The 20,196-nt window shown below is 34.9% G+C and overlaps 3 protein-coding genes across 4 annotated transcripts in view; 1 reads left to right on the top strand and 2 right to left on the bottom strand.

The window, feature by feature from the left end:
* Positions 1-16,800, top strand: part of LOC122402161 (matrix metalloproteinase-2) — a 159,264-nt gene extending 142,464 nt beyond the window's left edge. For both annotated transcript variants that reach the window (XM_043404752.1, XM_043404753.1), the window contains 4 exons: positions 10,455-10,861; positions 14,961-15,259; positions 15,333-15,436; positions 16,473-16,800. In XM_043404752.1, the coding sequence (XP_043260687.1) occupies positions 10,455-10,861; positions 14,961-15,259; positions 15,333-15,436; positions 16,473-16,714 (1,052 nt within the window). In that variant the 3' untranslated portion in view covers positions 16,715-16,800. The remainder of the gene's footprint in view (positions 1-10,454; positions 10,862-14,960; positions 15,260-15,332; positions 15,437-16,472) is intronic.
* Positions 16,801-17,031: 231 nt separating this feature from the next.
* LOC122402096 (phosphopantothenoylcysteine decarboxylase) lies at positions 17,032-18,458 on the bottom strand. The gene is made up of 2 exons (XM_043404630.1): positions 18,025-18,458; positions 17,032-17,571 (listed from the first exon to the last, which is right to left on the bottom strand). The coding sequence occupies exons 1-2, from the start codon at positions 18,448-18,450 to the stop codon at positions 17,401-17,403; spliced, it is 597 nt and encodes a 198-aa protein (XP_043260565.1). The 5' UTR covers positions 18,451-18,458; the 3' UTR covers positions 17,032-17,400.
* Positions 18,459-19,038: 580 nt separating this feature from the next.
* LOC122402097 (cytochrome c oxidase assembly protein COX19) lies at positions 19,039-19,609 on the bottom strand. The gene has a single exon (XM_043404631.1). It carries the CDS (start codon positions 19,298-19,300, stop codon positions 19,046-19,048), a length of 255 nt encoding a protein of 84 aa, XP_043260566.1. The 5' UTR covers positions 19,301-19,609; the 3' UTR covers positions 19,039-19,045.
* Between the last annotated feature and the right edge of the window lie 587 nt (positions 19,610-20,196).

Below are 20,196 nucleotides of genomic sequence, written 5' to 3'. Positions count from 1 at the left end.
TCTGCCCTTCCCCGATTTCTGTTTTTACCTACCCTTTCCCACTTCCCTTCGCGTTCCTATTTGCCCTTTACACGCTCCCACCGTTTGTTCCGTTCACCCCCACGCCCCCTCCTTTCTTTTTGTCTCGCCTCTTTACTCTGCACCTCTCGATTTTATTCATCCACCTCCATCCCCTCCTCGTGATTTTTTTCCCCCCACCGTTTCTCTTCTTTTTAACCAGTGTTTCCGCCATTTTCTCTGTACCCATACTTTTTTACTCCCCTCCACCCACACACACACACACATCAGCGTCCTGTGTTCCTAGTGTCTTTGTACCAACGTCGTAGAAACGTTCAGTTTCAATTTTCGTCGAGTATTCTAAGGGAAAAATATTAGTTCCAATTTTTGATTTTTTTTGTTTTTTTTAGCATTGTACGCCTGAAATATTTTAATCAACTTTTTTACTCGGCCCTTAAAACAGATACAAATATATTTTGTCTTTAGGTAATCTCGTATAATTATTTATTTAAAAGTAAAGCGTGCCACGTTTTCGGTTCCAATTTAAAATAAATTTCGCCCGAGTCTGGTAACACGAGATTATGTATTAAAGGGGAACAAATTACTGGCATAATTCACCAGAATTAGGATGTGATCACTAGTGGAAGTTGGAAGATTAACTTATCCCCTCTTGCCTCGCAGCTTTCGGTTTAATTCGGCAATTTGTCTCCCGGAGTTCGCCAAGTCGACGCATCGTGATTGTGAAAATATTATACACCGTGTGTGTCGGGTTCAATTGTAATTTCTAATCCCGTCGTTCGTCTCCAAAAATAATTAATTATTCAAACGGTTGAAACACGGTCCCCGGCATCTGTACAAATATTCCGCAGTTTAATTCGACCCTTTAATTTTAATCGCGCAATTAATCCTGTAATTCCATTCCGTCAACTATTTTCATTAACAAAATGTAGGTTATCGTTTACCCGCGAGCGCTAATTACGCGGCTCGATGGAAATTCGACCGATTAATTTGTTTCGAGATTTTTTCCTTCCGCGGTGTAAGAAAAATAATGAATTTATTTACGCGGGCAAAAATACGGGCTTTCGGAACGCGTCGAAAACAAAGCAATTAACAACGGATGAAAACGTTTGTAGATTGCTGTTACTTTTAATAAATGGGATCACTTAAATTATATAAATTTGTTCTGCGATCTGCAAAATACAAAATATCGAACGCGATAATAAATTTATAATTTTTGATATAATCCAATCGCGAAATTAAACTATTAAAATTAGGAGATCCAACAAACTTTGAATAGAATTAATATTTTGAAATCGTTAATAATTTTTACTGTATATTCCTCTAGATGTTATTTAATAAATCATAATCACTTAAATTATATAAATTTATTCTGCATTCTGCAAAATACAAAATATTGAAAGCAATATTAAATTTATAATTTCTGATAAGATCCAATCGCGAAATTAAACTATTAAAATTAGGAGATCCAACTTTTAATAGAATTAATATTCCGAAACCATTAATAATTTTTACTTTATATTCCTCTGGGTGTTATTTAATAAATTATAATTTCCGTATCGACGTTTAAAATTCCAACACTTCCCTTTCCTACCATAAATATCGCCGGATATTTGTTTCTGCTTAATTGTTTTCTGATACGAACGCAAACGCCGGTTTTAAAGGCTGGGAGGGGAAAATAAAATGGTTTTCATTTAGCGAAAACAAACCAATATCTTTCCTCGTTCCTTCTTCACGGATGAAAACTCGCCGGGAGTAATTGTTTCATTAAATTCTAAGTGGAAGAACCGTTTCGCGAGGAAACATTAATTTTCAGAACGTTTCTACGGCTCGGTTACACCGCCGTTATAGTAAACGCGAACAAATTTGCATGCATATTACAACAGGTAATCGAAACGTCGCGTACCAGATTGTTTTAATAATCGTTACTGGAAAAATTTAATACCTCGACACTCCATTTATCCATTTTCGCTCACCAACTTGTAAAGAAGACAAATTATCTAGTGATCATGATATAAAAAAAAATATGTTTAAAAATTTTCCGAGGTTTGCTGCATTATTTTATTCACTAAATTCGTCATATTTTTTTTTATTATGTGTGTTCGATAAAAATTGTTTGAGAGTGTTTTGTAAATATTCGATACTTACAAAAAATGCATCAGAAAGGTGAGCCTGAAGTAATAAAATCTGCTCGCTATTTTTGAAATTTGTATTTCGCCTAATTTTGGATCCCATTTCTTTGAACGAAGCACGTCGATTATCCCCGTGGCGCGTCGCATAAACTACACGTTCAGTGTCGTGACGTTTCCACGGGGAAAAAAGCTGGAAATTTTCACGTCGGAACATCGTGGGTGAAATTTGAAGTTAAACGAGCACGTTCAACTAGACAGCGAGGCAAGAGAGGATTTTAATATACGACGAACCGTGTGTGGGATTTTCATGGAAGACGTCGAAAGTGATTCAGGATGAAAAAAAGCATGAATACGCGACCACGAGTGCCTCGCTGAGCTGCTGGATCGAGAGTTAACTTACAATGATTCGGGTTTGATTGAACATTTCCAGCGAACGAAGAGAAAGATAAATCGGAACAAAAAGGACTTCTTGTCTTTGAATATTTTTTGGAAACTTTCAATACGAAGGATTGAACGACAAAGGCCAGAGAACAATTGAAATCAGACGAGTCGATACCACTTGATAAATTCGGGATTTGGAATTTTTCAATCGAGGCACAAGAAAATCCGTCCAAACTAATTTCAATCAGTTTTAGAAACGAGGGATAGAAAGATATCAAAATTTGGGACAATGGTTTAAGTTTATAAAAAAATTTGTTTATAGACACGGTTATATCTAATAAATGTGTTGTTTCAGAAACGCGAAAAAAAATTTTTTCAAGTCGTTTTGAAAAAATTATTTTTTGTTGCGGGGATCAATTACAATCATTTTTGGTCAATAGATATACCTTCGAAATCGTACGTATTTTCGAGAAAAAAATTCTTTACCGAAAATCTAATATGAGGTCAGAAATGGTTCCTCGAAATTTCATGAGTATCTTTAAAACGTCATAACTTCTGAACGGATTGGAGGATTTTAATTTTTCAAAGTGCAAACGATGCGTATTTTGGTGAAGAATATGTAGAAATTCTAAAAATATTCGAAAAGTTGATCCTTGACCCCGGAAAATGAGAAAACCCCCATAAAAATGGTCCAATTTTCAAACAGCCATAACTCTTACAATAGTGAATATATTTCAATGAAACTTTTTTCTGAAGTAGAGCTCATGGGTGTCTACAAAAAAGTAATAGATAACTTTTCTGTAGGGCGTCAAACCAAAGTATTAAAAATCGACAGGGGGTAGGTGCCTAAATTTCTCGGCGAAAAAAAAATTTTTCAAATCGTTCTAAAAAAATTATTTTTAATTGTGGGAGTCAATTACAATAATTCTTGGTGAATACACATACCCCGAAATCCTACGCACTTTCGAGAAAAAAATTCGAGTATGTGTGAAATTTTTCGACAAAATTAAAAAATTTCAAATCGTTCTAAAAAAATTATTCTTAGTTGCCGGGGTCAATTACAATCATTTTTAGTGAATAGATATACCCTCGAAATCCTACGCATTTACGAGAAAAGAAATTCCTTACCGAAAATGTAAATGACATTTTCCCCTGAAAGTGTATGTTTAAAAAATTGTTCCTTAGCTCCGTAAAGTAAGAAAAACTCCATAAAAATGGTCCCATTTTCAAAATAAAATAATAGTTCTATTATTCGTTGGAATCTACTATTTAAAACTATTTCTATTACTATTTTTAAACACAAATTATTGCAAATAATTAAAACCATATAAAAATAAATCTTAATACTGTTTGCTTCGAGTTTGTTTCTAACTAAAACTACCAAACGGTAATCAAAAAATAATTTTCCGTCTTTCGACTGGCTGTTCTCTTTCTAGATTTTAGTTTTCCCGGCTTCTTTGTCCGTTGCTCGAAATCTTGTTTATTCGTATCGCGTTACGATGCGTAATAAACGTACCTCTTAAGACACTTTGCTCTTTGTCTTAATTACCCTTCCGATTACCCTTTTCTTCCTGAAGGACCCGAAGTTTTCCCGGTGGAAGTTTCCATACCGCGGCGCGGCGTGCTGTTTAATCGAAACTTCCACTCGAGTTTTACCGCTACGGTACTCGTGTTTCTTTTATCGTTCCACATTTCTTCTTTGCCGTCACGCTTTTCCCACGGCGTTCCTTTCACCCTGTGCAAACTCGACGTTTTCATACCGGGTGGAAGAACTTTACAAGTTACCCGTACGTAATAGTAAATAAACAGAAACGCCCGAAATCTCGTTTCTCCGGACGCGGAAAATTTCGCGCGGGAAACCAAAGAACCCGTAAACCACGGGCAAACAATTCCAATGTTTGACGTGAAATTTTACCCAAGTATTGCTCAAACATTACAAGAAATTCCTCACGTATTCCCAAACACGATAACATTTTATTTCATAATTTCTAATTGGCCGAGGGTTGAAACTGCACGTAACAAAATTTTTTTTAAGTATCTTTGAAATACAGGTTTCGTTTTGCTATAATTGAAAAAAAAATTTTACGTCGAGAACTGAATTAAAAATATAGAATAACATTTTTGCGTGTTGCGTTTCGTTTTCGAGATAATTGAATTTTAATATCTATGTCTGACCATATCTAGATAATTCTACTTGTCGTACTCCTGAATATTCAAAGTCAATTTTCTCGAAACTGAAGCTACATAGGACAAAATTTTATTCCACTTGTTCCACTTGGTTTTTCATGTAGAATCTCCCCCCTCCTGTTTTCAGTTGAAACAACCGATAAATTAGCTGTATTTTTGTAAGGGTTTCTAACATTATTTTCAAATTACATTAATCACTGTTTCTACTCGTTCTGGTCTCCAAAGTCTGAACTCTATTTTGCATATACGTATCCCAATGAATTATTCGAAGTTTAATAAAGTTTTTAGAGTACGTAAGTACTGAAAACGAGTTCCCAAAAACGACAACATTTTATTTCATAATTTCTAATAGACCTACCGTAGTTGAAACTGTACGTAACAAATTTTTTAAAAATATCTTATACTATAAAATACAGGTTTCGTTCTGCTATAATTGAAAAAAACAGTCGTGGGGTATGTAAATTATCATTTGTACATTTGTTGAATATTTTGTACGCGTCGAAACTTTTGATTGTCAACGTACCTGTACATCATAGAGCTTCGAACGCGTTTTCGTGGGTGCAGCTAGGCAGAAATTCCTTTCTTCTCGTTTCTTGTCGTCGCAACAATGCAATTTCCATCGTTCTTTCGCAACTGCCGTGATAGTAGTTTCTTAGCTAAGAGCAAACACCTCTTGCAAATTGCGCTGACGCAAATTGTTCGAAGAAAAACATTGCTTCGCTTCTACGATCGTTGTATTTCTGCTTCTACGGGTGCACAGACGCGCGTGAATATTTTTTATTCCACCCCTGCGCGATACAAATGGGTTTAACAATTCAACTGGTCGCGAATACGTTCCTAGACTGTACAATTTTAAAGTTCTTAGATTTTTTAAATACGATACTCATCAAAGTTTACGTTTCCTTTGAGACCTTACAGAGAAATAGTTGTATAATATAGTTTGTATGATATACACATACTATATTTTAACGAAAATAATCTTTTTTTCGGAATTTACACGTGGAATACGAAAGAAACAAAATACTTACAATTAGTATCATCTGTTATTAGTTGTATTTTACTTGCAAATATTGAGTAAATATTATTTTTATTACAATGTCGTACGTGTGTTCAGTTTTGTTCCTGACTAGAAATAAATAAAGAGAATACAGAACCGTATATTTTACGGGAAAATAATTAATTTTGATTAATTCGTTATAGTGGCTTGCAAAAATACGAGCCCACTGTGTTTTCGATCGCTCGAAAATATAAGGGAAAATTTCCCAGCGAGTGTTCGACCAGGGAATATTTCCTGCCTCAGAATCAGAAATATTTCGGTGGAGAAAATAAAGAATAAAAATGAAAACAATGTTCGTCCGGGTTTAATGCTGCTCTCTTGGAATACGGAAACACTGTGCCGTGTGCATTTCCCCTCCGGAGAGCCCAGCCATTTCAAAATACGTTCATTACCGGCTCGCCGGAGTGTGTTTCCTTCTTAAGACTTCCTCGCTCTTCGAACAAGACGCACAGTGGCTCTCTGGAATCGCAAACTAAATCAACAGTGTTGCTATTTACACATTGTGAAGGATAAACGAAACGACTTTCGGGGGTTTTTTAGGCGTGCAATCTGATTTTGATACTTTATTTTCAACTAGAAACGAGAAAATACTTAAATTTCCAGGATAGAAATGATTTTTAGATTGTACAATAAATTTTAAAATGAATTTCTGTATGGTAATGGAAGCCTTCAGTCTAGAAGATTAACTATTTTGTAGTAAGAGTATGAATGAGACTAGATTTCCTCAGCATTCATATTAAATTTCCAGGATAGAAATAATTTTTAGATTGTGCAGCAAATTAAACTAGATTTTCTTGACATTCATTTTAAATTTCCATGATATAAATCATTTTTACATTGTGAAGTAAATTTTAAAATGAATTTCTGTATGGTAATGGAAGCCTTCAGTCTAGAAGAATAACTATTTTGTAGTAAGAGTATGAATGAGACTAGATTTCCTCAGCATTCATATTAAATTTCCAGAATAGAAATAATTTTTAGATTGTGTAGTAAATTTTAAAATGAATTTCTGTATGGTTATTGAAGTCTTCAGTCTGGAAGAATAACTATTTTATAGTAAGAGTATGAATGAGACTACTCAGCATTCATTTTACATTTCCAGGACAGAAATGATTTTTAAATTGTGCAGTAAATTAAACTAGATTTTCTCAGCATTCATTTTACATTTCCAGGATAAAAATGATTTTTAGTAAATTAAATTTAATTTAGATTATGTAGTAAATTATTTGATTTATATTGTGTAGTAAATTAAACTAGATTTTCTTGACATTCATTTCAAATTTCCAGGATATAAATCATTTTTAGATTGTGCAGTAAATTTTAAAATGAATTTTTGCGTGGTAATAGAAGCCATCAGTCTGGAAGAATAGTAATTTTGCTGTAAAAGTATGAATGAGACTAGATTTTCTTAGCATCCATTTAAAATTTCCAAGATAGAAATGATTTTTAGAATGTGTAGTAAATCTTAAAATGAATTTCTATATGATAATAGAAGACTTCAGTCTGGAAGAATAGTTATTTTGCTGTAAAAGTATGAATGAGACTAGATTTTCTTAGCATCCAATTTAAATCACCAAGATAGAAATGATTTTTAGATTGTGCAGTACACTTTAAAATGAATTTCTGTATGGTAATAAAAGTCTTCAGTCTAGAAGAATAACAATTTTGTTGTAAAAGTATGAATGAAATTAGATTTTTGCAAATTTGGCCCTATGAACGTACATTTACTTTCGAAGGTTATTATTTTTCTTTGCTACTTTCATTAAGATTATAATTATCTTCAATGTTCGATTTGTTCTTACGTTTTAATAGTAATTGTTAAAGAATTTGCTAAGGTACTTTAGAAAGTAGTCCTCGAGTAACGTCTATCGAACAATTCGGTCTTCCGTCTTGGATCTGCCGACGTAGCAACGGCGTTAAAAATTCATTAGCATCAGAAAGAGTGTCACTTAATCGCAAGGCAGTATGCCGTCCTTGAGTTAAAGGAGAAACCTGAAGTCGAGATGAAAACCGCGAAGCAGAATAGCCGACGTAAAGAGATTTCGAGATACGAGCCTTTTAATTCCAGATTAAAATTAGGATCGTAATTGATTAGGAACGAACCAAACACTAATTTAAAAAGAAATTTCTGAGTTTGTATCTCCATATTCGTCGTCAACAACTTAAAACACACCCAAGAATTGATCATTTTTATCGAAATCGACATCTCGAGTCAGTATAGTGGCTTTTGAAAATTCAACGTCTGACGATTATCTGTAAAAAAAAAACCAATTGATGTGAAATGGACCAAATACTAATTTTGAACAAAAATTGAAAAAACATTACACACAATAATTTGTAAAAAAAAATAAAAATTAAATAAAATAAAACTCTTGAAACTAATTAAACGAGAGACATTTGATTCGAAACAAATGAAATTATTTAAGATAAAAGTGTAATCCGTTTCCCAAGGAAGGAAAGCCAAGACAGAGGAAATAGAATGGTTAAGTTTCTCCGAAAACTATCCCCTAATTACGACGGTAAGAAGTCACCAGCAATAAACCGTATGCATAATACATCGCGTCGGGTAAAGTATACATCACGCGCAACCCCGCTATCTGCATTATTGCATTATTCAGGAACAGCGTGTGTCCCAGAATCGAATGATAATTAATATTCGCTGGGGAGCTACTAATTAGCGAAATCTGCACCCGGTAGAAGAGAGGACCCAGAGGAACGGATAAACAAACCGATAGCAGAAACTACAACATTCTTAGCTACGCCAATTCCAGCCTTTAAGAAGGGATTTTCAACAACTTTAAAAGTGAATCGAATATAATATAGAGTAACATTTTTTAATAGGGCGTCTCGTTCTCGAGAAAATTAATTTTAATCGTGTCTGACCATGCGTTGATATTTCTACTTAATCCAGAAATCTCGAGGATTTTCGTTAATTGATATTTACAAATTTTGTCTGATATAAAACCCTTTTTGAATATACAGGGAGGCATCTTTAATAAATAATTTATTTACCCAGATTCCTTCTATTGTTTGCTAATTAACATAAAATTAAAGAAACGGAATAAATCTTCTAAGTTAGATAATTTACTCTGGTATCGACCATGGTTTTAAATTAAAGGAATGGAAAATTGGAAAGCTTCGTAACGTTTGATGGAAAAATTAACTTCTTTCCTCGGAGGAAAAATGTAAAGAAAACTAAAATGAATTTAAAATTGAGCCTAGACGAGAATTAGAAAAACGCGTATGTTCGAAGTTTGAAAGGTTGTTTTTAAAAAATATTGTACTCGCATTTTCCAAGAATCCCTGACTCTAATAAATCAGAAAGTAAGACTGTGTCTGGGTTTGCAGAAATTGTATCCAGTGCGGTGGATACGCAAATAAGAATGTCCCTTTTTAAGGGGGCGGATCCGACGAACGGCGACATGATAAATTGATTTCATCGCGAAGTCTGGAATAAATTTTTCTCCCGTTCCTCCGGGCGTATTGGAAATGAATTCAGGACCGAATCATCTTCGACGGATAATAGACCGGATTTTTAAATAAGTTTCCCGTCTCGTTCCTTTCGTTCCCGTACCTTTTTATGCGAGTCGATTCGCACGTATTCTCATTATAATTAATAACACGATCCAGTAGCTTTCCCTTTTCGTTGATTCCCTTTTAAAGAAATTTAACACTACGTGCATTAGGCTAAAAAAATATTGTCTGACAAAGCTGCGTCAGTTATTCGAAAAAAAAGTTTTCGTTGATTTATAAACGTCTCTAATTAATGCTAGAACTACTGAAAGTGGTGTAAAAATGATTCGTAATTCCTAATAAGAATTGTAACAAATTTACTCGACTGGATTTTTGAAAATTTACTCTACTTTTCTAGAAGAAAATGAATGATTCATTGCATTATACATTTCTTCGAGTATTTATTGTTTTCGTTTCATTATTATAATTAATAATACGATCCAAGAGCTTTTCTTTTTCGTCGGTTCCCTTTTAAAGAAATTTAACACGTCGTTCACTAGGCTAAAAAAATGTTATCTGACAAAGATGCGTCGATTATTGGAGAAAAAATAAAGTCAATTCTGAGAAAAATTCATTGTCAAAGATTTCGTTAATTTATAAACAGAAGTGGTCAAAATGATTCGTAATTCCTAATAAAAATTGTAATAAATTTAGTCGATTGGATTTTTGAAAATTTACTCTACTTTTCTATAAGAGAATGAACGAACATTTATTTTCTTTGCATTATACATTTCTTCGAGTATCTGTCGTTTTCGTTTCGTTATTATAATTAATAATACGATCCAAGAGTTTACTTTTTCGTCGGTTCCCTTTTAAAGAAATTTAACACGTTGTGTACTAGGTTAAAAAAATATTATCTGACAAGGATGTGTCGATTATTATTAGGAAGAAATAGAATCATTTCTGAGAAAAATTCAACGTGAAAGATTTTGTTAATTTATAATTTATAAACAGAAGTGGTAAAAATGATTCGTAATTCCTAATAAGAATTGCACAAGCTCTTACTTTTCTGAACGAGAATGAATGAATTCTTTGGTACAAATAAATACACGTGTGTCTAGTAGTACTAGAAATTGTACGGGAGAGTTGAATGAAAATTTAATAGATTTTCAAGGGGATAAAAGTTTGAGTTGACAAGGACTAATGAAGAGCGCGTGATCATGTTCCAGGCGATCCCGAGGAGAAACTTTGGGCGGATCTACCGGGTGGTCCGTCGCCTCCGTTACATCCAACAACGCAGAGGACAACGACAAGCGTCGGAACGACCTACAGGCCATGGAGAACACGACCGACCAGACCGAATCACTATCCAAACGACGACCGACCTCGACGCCCTGATCGTTACCCTCAAAAGCCGGATTATAGGACGGAGAGACCGGACGATCGACCTCAGAGGCCTCACAAGCCTCACAGGCATCACACGACATCGACCACCACCACTATGAGAACAACAAACACTCAAAGACCGAGGCATCGATGGACACCGACGCCCAGGTCCGACGTGCCAGATAAATGTGACACCAGCTACGACGCCATTAGCATTATTCGAAGGGAAATCTTCGTGTTCAAAGGACGAGTGAGTAGTGAACCCACATAGAAACAAAGGGTATAGCCGAATAAGGGGGTCAAATGTGCCCCCAAACCGAATGGAACGAGCCACGGGTCATTCGATAGCAAAAAAAAAATAACCCCTGTGTGCAAATTTTTAACTTGAAATCTCGACCGTGGGGGTAGTAATGGGGTGAAAACGAAAATCATGTTTTTGAATTATTTCTCTTGACCTATTGAGTAAAAAAATGTAAAAAAATTCAGAGACATTTCGGGTACCGGGGCACATACTTTGGGAGATTTTCAGATTTTTTGATTGAAGAACCAGGTAGTGAAAAATAAAAAACAGCAAAAAATGCCGAAAAATGCCGATTACGTATTGAAGGAGGCCCGGAACTACTTTTATACTTTTACAGTAAACAGGTATTACTATTACTATTACTCTCAATTTTTTTCAGATTTTTCATTTTGGTGCGCCGCAGTGAAAAAAAATAAAAACCGAGTTTTTCCTCGTTTTCTGCGTATTAGAGTAACTTACACGTTGAATTTTTATGCATCCTTCAATATATAAGTGTTTTGTAGACTGTTTAATGTTTCTACACTAAGCAGAATTACATAACAATTGAAACAAATAAAATAAAGCCAACCATTGGGTGTATATATCCTAAAAAATCAACGATATTTTCAACGGTGTCGATGGCGCAGCGTTAGAGTGTCCGACTGCTGAACCGCTGGAAGTTTTTTTACCGTAGGTTCGAGTCTCTCTTCTGGACTTAGTATTTTTTTTTCTTCATTATTTTTTTTTTCAAATTCTATCTATATAACAATGCTTTATATTTATTTATAAATGTTCTGATAGCATTTTACAAATATTTTAACCTGAAATATGTATAAATATAGTCTTGAAGTGTTTTTGCGTTTTTATTTTTTTTGTCAACCACGATTATTGTTTAACATCTGTTACACTGAAATTAATGTGAAATGTTAGTTTTCAAATCTCTTACCTTTGACTACTGTGAATGGATCGGAGCAGAAGATTGTATATTGCCTTACTATTGCTTCTTCTCGCCCTTCGATCAAGCAGATCTTTCCTTCTCGTTCTCTTTCTTTGATAAATATGAATGTTTGCTGCGGCTTTAGTATCTAACGTAGACATGTAAGGGTTATTATCTTTTCCTTACTGCTGGTTTTAAAGATAATGAAAACACTTGTAGGACCAACCTCTACGGACCATGCCAAGTAATTATGTATAAATCCCATCGCATACAGTAGCTTGAACTGAGTAATTAAAAAATACATTGTGAAACCCGAACGCGACAATCACCCATTGACCTGAACGGTCTGGGCCCTCACCCAACGAACCTTTATTTCCTTCGTAACGCAGGTAGGACAATTAATCATTTTTCCCCGTGGTTTCCATCGAGCAATGATACTTCATTCAAAAATAAGCATGAAACGATCAAACTGGTACTTAAAAATGGGTTTATTAGAAAAAAGTATCATTGGCAGAGAGTGGGTTAATAGATTTGGCGTGGAATGGCCCTTACATGTCTACGTTAGATACTGAAGCCGTAGCAAACATTCATATTTATCAAAGAAAGAGAACGAGAAGGAAAGATCTGCTTGATCGAAGGGCGAGAAGAAGTAATAGTAAGCCAATATACAATCTTCTGCTCCGATCCATTCACAATAGTCAAAGGTAAGAGATTTGAAAACTAACATTTCACATTAATTTCAGTGTAAGAGATGTTAAACAATAATCGTGGTTGACAAAAAAAATAAAAATGCAAAAAACACTCCAAAACTATATTTATACATATTTCAGGTTAAAATATTTGTAAAATGCTATCAGAACATTTATAAATAAATATAAAGCATTGTTATATAGTTAGAATTTGAAAAAAAAAATAATGAAGAAAAAAAAATACTAAGTCCAGAAGAGAGACTCGAACCTACGGTAAAAAAACTTCCAGCGGTTCAGCAATCGGACACTCTAACGCTGCGCCATCGACGCCGTTGAAAATATCGTTGATTTTTTAGGATATATACACCCAATGGTTGGCTTTATTTTATTTGTTTCAATTGTTATGTAATTCTGCTTAGTGTAGAAACATTAAACAGTCTACAAAACACTTATATATTGAAGGATGCATAAAAATTCAACGTGTAAGTTACTCTAATACGCAGAAAACGAGGAAAAACTCGGTTTTTATTTTTTTTCACTGCGGCGCACCAAAATGAAAAATCTGAAAAAAATTGAGAGTAATAGTAATAGTAATACCTGTTTACTGTAAAAGTATAAAAGTAGTTCCGGGCCTCCTTCAATACGTAATCGGCATTTTTCGGCATTTTTTGCTGTTTTTTATTTTTCACTAACTGGTTCTTCAATCAAAAAATCTGAAAATCTCCCAAAGTATGTACCCCGGTACCCGAAATGTCTCTGAATTTTTTTACATTTTTTTACTCAATAGGTCAAGAGAAATAATTCAAAAACATGATTTTCGTTTTCACCCCATTACTACCCCCACGGTCGAGATTTCAAGTTAAAAATTTGCACACAGGGGTTATTTTTTTTTTGCTATCGAATGGCCCGTGGCTCGTTCCATTCGGTTTGGGGGCACATTTGACCCACTTATTCGGCTATACCCTTTAAAGAATTTATTCGAAGCTGAAAAATTTATACTAGAATCGAGCGTGTTTTCTCACGAACGTTGAGTATATGAAAACAAACGAAAGAGGGAAACGATTTAATAAAATCGTTATCGTTCACCTATTGTACATAAAAAATATTAAAACTTTTCCACCTTTCGTTTTTTTCATATTCGAATTTAACGCGAACACCCTGTATAGGGTAACGCTTCTTAATGGGGGAGACTCATGTAAAATGATATTTGACAATTTTTTTTATAGCATAAAGGTTTGATGAAACTTTTCTCCGCTTTTCACGTATATTTTTTTAACATTTCAAGATACAAATATTTTTTTCCGTTACGCTTTATCGACTTTGGATGATATAATAAATGTTCTTCCTTGTGTCGACGGCGTTGATCGACGTGCAGTCTAGCATTTTTTTCCTTTGATCTGAGATAAAAAATCGAATGACATTGTATTGCATAATTAAATTAGAAATTTATTGCAAGAATAATTTTTTTGTGCACAGAGCCGTGTATCTTCGACAATTTTGCATTTTTTAAGGAGAATTTTAAAAAATGTTTAAATTAATGGTCACCTTCGTTTTTCGACAAAATCGGTATCGTTCACCTTATTGTACATAAAAAATATTAAAACTTTTCCTCCTTTCGTTTTCATACTCAAGTTTAACGCGAACATCCCGTATAGGGTAACTCGTATCCGATTAAAATAAATAAAAGTTTCTGTAACATTCTGGTCGTGGCACGTCAAGTTTTAACACCGTAAGAATGAAAAGATTCAAATTTTTAGGAAATGTTTCTACACCATTGAGACTAGGCTAGATCATGTAACCAATTAGATACCGTGGCAGTTGATTGATAATCCATGACACGAACTTAGATAGACAACAACCGAAAGCGAACTTAGACACGACCGCAGATCCCTGACGAAGCCAACTACGAACTTTCAAATCCTCTAAAAGTTTCAGCTCATCGTCGGTAAGAACCCCCGAAGCCATGGAAGTTGGACTATCTTGTTCCGTCTAAAGAGTTTTCTTCTTCGAATATACTGTTGCCTGAATATATATTTTTTCTAAAAAATCAAACGATATCTTTCGATTTGCAATACTATTTCTAACGTTACAAAACGAATTATTTTCTATTATAATAACGATTTTTTTCAATGACCGTCCAATAGATACAAATATAAAATTTATTCGATAAAAATGATATGCAAGAGATATGTTTTATCGAAAACTTCAATGCTCGTTAAACGTAACACGGAAATATACTTAATTGAATACCTTGCACGAGTATCAAAACAACTCTTACAAATACTTAATAACTTATGGGTACATCCAATAGTTGATCCTGGCAAGTACAATTAAATTAGGCATAATTAAAAATAAGATAATTATTCCAATGATCGATCGAAGAAAAATTGAGTGTCCCTTGGGAATTAATTAAAATAATTGTTAGTTGCATTGATTTTTCCAGTATCTGTGGAGAATCGGCGACCAAGGATTGTACGAGGGATACCCGGCGGAAATTACGCGTTTGTTTAATCTTTCCGAGGATATCGATCACGTGGATGCAGTTTACGAGAGGCCGGACAAGAAGATAGTATTTTTCATCGGGAAACTGTATTACGTTTTCAACGCCAACAATCTCGAGCCCGGTTATCCGAAACCATTAACGGTACTGGGACTTCCGGATTCGTTGGAAAAGGTTGATGGGGCGATGATTTGGGGGCACAATGGAAAAACTTATTTCTTCAGCGGATCCATGTATTGGAGGTACGGTTAATTTTGTATAGTGTTATTGGATGCACAAAATATCGTGACAAATATTACCAATTTGTTCATGCAGGTTCGATGAATCTGTCAACCAAGTAGAACTGGATTATCCAAGAGACATAAGTATGTTCGCTAATGTTGGGAACGATATCGACGCTGTTTTCCAGTGGAAGAACGGTGAGTCTTACCTTTTCATACAGAAAATTTACAAACTACGCTAAAACGTCCTTGAAAACGAATTTTGTTGCGATACCGTAGTTAAGTCCCGAAAAATAAATTATTTACGGAAACATGCTGGCTAGTAGTTATGCAAACATCCTGTGTACAAATTAACATTCTTTTTCGATTAAATAAACAATTTTTATAATCCAGTTTTATCGCACATCAGTCCTATAATCAATAGGAATTGCTGAAACTTCTTTGGGTGCATAGAATCAAAGTAAATTTTAAAATAAACATAGAAGACAGCAAAAATTATAATAGTCGTTATGTTCGTCGGATGGGGGATGAAATGCCCTTTAAAATGAGCGTTCGTACATGTCGATAGCGTAATTAATTCCTGAGATACAACGATTTTAGTTTCAAGTCGATTCGGTGGCTAGTTCCGGAGATATAGGGGTCCGAAGCGTTTGTTTACTTTTCATTGATGACGTCGATGCGAGGTCATTGACCGCGCGTGTAAATAGTAAACAGTACGTAGTAAATTCTTGGAAATACTACGACTGTCTGGTCACGAGACTGTCTCGACTTACGCGCGAGAGAGAGGCCCGACGCGCGCGTCAGACAGATACAGAAATAGTCAAATTAAAAAAATTATCCCTTTACATAAATTACAATATATCCAAAACGAAAAGTCGGATCGACAAAAACCAAAAACCATTTCTCTCCTTTCATCTTTGCTATATGTATATTTCCCATTTACATTGAAAGCTAACCAGGATTTGATACCAAATTTTGTCCGGTATTTTTACAAAAAGATATCAATCGTTTGCCGTGGTAGGCAAGACAGACTACATATTTTTGACAAAAAACAAAGTAAGAAAAGTCGTGAAGTTAAATGGCGTTAAAGTAACATTGTATGTTAAAAATTCTGAATGAAATTTTAAACCCCATAAAAATTGTACTATTTTTTACTAAGTTACAGCAGTTAACCAATCGCGAGCTTATTCAATAAAAAAAGAGATGAATATTACGTAAAATATTTCTTTTCTAGGCAAGACGTATTTCTTCAAAGGGAAGGGCTTTTGGGAATTCGATGACTTAAGGATGAAAGTCGCCCACGAGAAACAGAAACTCTCGGCGCCAGTCTGGATGGGCTGCCCTCGAGAATTGGAAACGAATGACGTTGAAAGTTATCCAAGAAAATCAAAGATCATGGACTCGAGCGACGCGTCAGCACTGCCAACACTTTCTCTCGGGTTATTTTTTATAGCATATTTTAGCAAATATTTGTAAACTGTGATATTTATGTAAAGTCGCGTATGGACACGAACGCTTACGCGCGTACGCGTTCAAGTCTACAAGCGACTAAAATTTTAACGCACTTCCCTTATACTAATAATGTATAATTAAAGTAATTTTAATAAAGTAATTTTTAAATAATTTTAATAAAGAATTTTAATAATAAATGACAATTCTTTATTCTACCTAATGCCCGTCCCAAACTACTTTCAATCGATAAATAACAAATAGGTTGTAATTACATTACTTCTACAATAAAAAAACCTTGAAATATTATTTAACTCATATATTTAACAAAACATGTACACATTTATTTGATGGGTCAATTTTTTACACGATATGTGAACAGAATTTCTTTACAATTTTCTTTTTTTTCATTCTGCAGTAGTATGTGAACTCCATCTTGAATATATTCCTTGGCGCAGACGTTCTACAAACATTTTACTTGAGCAACAAAATATTGCGACCACGGTGCATTCAGAAAAGCGTAATCGTACAAGTTGAAACTTGTTATTGGACATGAATTTTAACTGTGAGCATAAATTATTTGAATTTCGCCGTGGCACGCATTACGAACTCTCTATCTTTAAATTTATTTATTTTTTTTTTCCTCATAAAATATTTCACATTCAATCTGTACGATGATAAAAGCTTTCCGTCGAATATTTCGTTTCCCGATATTAGATACGTAGATCTGGTGGCGGATACGGATCCCAAGGATTGATCAATCTCAACGTAGTTTGAACAATAGTGTCTACTTCCGCCATTCCGCCCATTCCAGTATCACCGCACATAAGTGTTTTAGAAATGCAAGTCACCTCCTTGTATCCCCAGGACTTAAGCAGGGCTATCTGAATAGGGTAAAAATATTCAAAATGAATTACACAATACCATAACATCCACGTTAAACAAACTTTAACGCTAGATTTACGGAACCCATCCATTTATCCGTTTTTCATACTTATGGTTACAGAACTTGCAAACATTATTTCTCAGCAATTTATGTTAATTTGTTAGTATTATATTCTAATTAAAAGAAAAACCATATTTTCCATATCTTTCTATAAAAATATATACAATGAATGTCCGTAAATCTAACGTTAACAAAACTCGTAAAAATATTAAAAATTTTTTCATCTGAATAATTTTAATTCAACGACAAAATTGTTAATCTTAAAGCTCCTTAAGCGCAATTATCTGAGTGAAAATGACCCTGCATGCGCTGTATAAAATTTAATAACTCCGTAACTAAAAATTATTTGAAGTAATTGAAAATTGTATTAGAGCTAGATATTAATTCATACCTGTGGTGCAGTGACAGGATGTTCCCACATTTTTGTGTTCATAGCAGGGCAAAAGACCAAAGGTTTTGAAGGATTCCAAGCACGTGCAACACACGTCAAAATATTATCACATATACCGCTAGCTATCTTGCCCAGTGTGTTAGCATCTAATGGAGCGATTAAGAACAAATCGGCCCATTTAACTAAATCGATATGTAACACTGGGTCACCTCTATCTTGCCAGGCAGCCCATTCTACGGTGTCCGATAAAACTTGAATCCCTATAGGCAATTCTGCCTCTTTCAAAAAGTGCTTGGCTTTCTCTGTAACCACTATTCTTACTTCCAAATTGTTTTGCCATAATATCTCTACCAATTGTGGCAGTTTAATCGTGGCTACGCTGCCTGTACAACCGATCAAAACCTTCTTTCTAGACATGCTCGACATTTTTACAGACCGGTATTTGTTTTTCCTTTTTAATGTTTTGTTACTCACTACTTCTTACTATATAAAATGTAACTCTGTGCTGTCTATAATATCGACAAAATAGGCCTGGTCCGCCTAAATACAACAATAAATGCTTTACTACGAATAGATCGGTCGACTCAAAATACCTTAACAGTTAACAGAAAAAATTACAACTAAAGGATTTCTAGGCTTAACAGCTGTTTATCTTAGCCTCCTTAAATTTCTACGAGTGTGCGATCGTCTCTACGTAACGAATCGTTTTAAAATGAACAGTAATTGGTTTAGAAGTCCATTCACTGCACTGAAATTACGTGTCACGTTAATTTGTTCATATAATAAGAGAAATTCACTATTAAAGACGTCGATTCTTTTTACCTATACACGCATACATATATATATATACATATATATGTATATACGGTGTGCATTATTAGAAATTTATACACGTTTTTTAAAAACCGTAGAATTTATTTTCAAAGACGAAATAAAATTAACCAGGCATAAATGTTCGTAAATACTGGTCGATCGTTAAAAGACTTCGATAAGTGAATCGATTGGCAATAAATCGTTGCTGTTATGTCTCCTTGACCTGATCAGCGTAACCCATATTGGTCCATTCTTCCTGCGCCATCAATTGATTATCCATTCGGCAAGCAAGATAATCTTTCGCGGCGCTTCTGCACATCGTGTTTTCGTTACGATTTTCGTATAAACACTTCATATACTTGATCATAGCCAATTTGCAGATACCCTCATGATCGAGTGGAAAGCTGCCCTTCTCCGGTGGTATGGGCGTAAACGTCTTCTTCGACAACGTGTACGAGGTCATCACTGACCCTCAACGGTGTTCATGCAGAAAAATCAAAAGTAACGAATTAAATGCACACTAATTTCTCACGAACCACTCGACGAACGGCCATGCAGTGCCACTGCACCAGCAATGTTACCAGACCGGGCTCTGGGTGCACCGGAAACTCCTCATTCCACTTTTGCACACCAATGCCAGATCACGTGTACGTGAGCTCGTACAGTTTCGGAGAATCGACAAAGACAAACTGACACCCGCTCTCTTCCTCAATTCTGCAAAGCTACCCAAAGTAAGCGCAGATGCACTTCGAATCGCCTCAACGGAGTCGAGAGAAAAAACAAATCTGAGCCATTCCCGACTCTTGCCCCTCGTCCCTATACTACGAATAGTTAGTTACTGGATAGTATGTAACTAGATTGCGGAAAGTTAGTTAATTAATGTAATAGAGTTTAAGCACGCGTAAGACTAAAAAATATAGATTTTATATACCTTTGAAGCGAGCTGGACGTGGGACATTAGCCGAGCATGATTGCTAGTGTTACGTTATCACGTGAACGTAGGTTTAATGCACATAGCGCCACAACGGGAATTAATTGTAACCCGATTATTCACCGTCGAGTGCAGAGTCATGTAACTGCGTTTTAGTTAGGAACGAAATCCAAACGGACCGGCGTATTGTAATAAACAATACGATTGTATGTTTTTCAACGTGGGCGATTAAGCTGGGGAAGATAGAGAGAAAGGAAGGCACTTCTTTTCAGATACTTAGTTTATTTTCTAAAGACCACGACACATCGGAGTTTCCGTCGTTCCTTCTTTTTGTTTATTACGGACCGTGCCAAATTAGCTATTTCCGTTAAGAGTTTCAATGGTCTTGACACACAGCAGGGCCTCGCGACACTTCGCTTCGAGTTTCG

This window comes from Colletes gigas, unplaced genomic scaffold, assembly GCF_013123115.1.
Source record: "Colletes gigas isolate AHSC1104 unplaced genomic scaffold, ASM1312311v1 Colletes_gigas_Sc00033, whole genome shotgun sequence".
NCBI lineage: Eukaryota > Metazoa > Arthropoda > Insecta > Hymenoptera > Colletidae > Colletes > Colletes gigas.
This window is presented reverse-complemented; position numbering and strand designations above follow the sequence as displayed.

Bases quoted from the DNA above. Each gene is read 5' to 3' on its own strand.
- LOC122402096 (XM_043404630.1), bottom strand. From the start codon at position 18,450: ATGTCGAGCATGTCTAGAAAGAAGGTTTTGATCGGTTGTACAGGCAGC. The intron at 17,572-18,024 runs GTATGAATTAAT...TACCCTATTCAG, and splicing joins ATCCTGTCACTGCACCACAG to ATAGCCCTGCTTAAGTCCTG.
- LOC122402097 (XM_043404631.1), bottom strand. From the start codon at position 19,300: ATGACCTCGTACACGTTGTCGAAGAAGACGTTTACGCCCATACCACCG.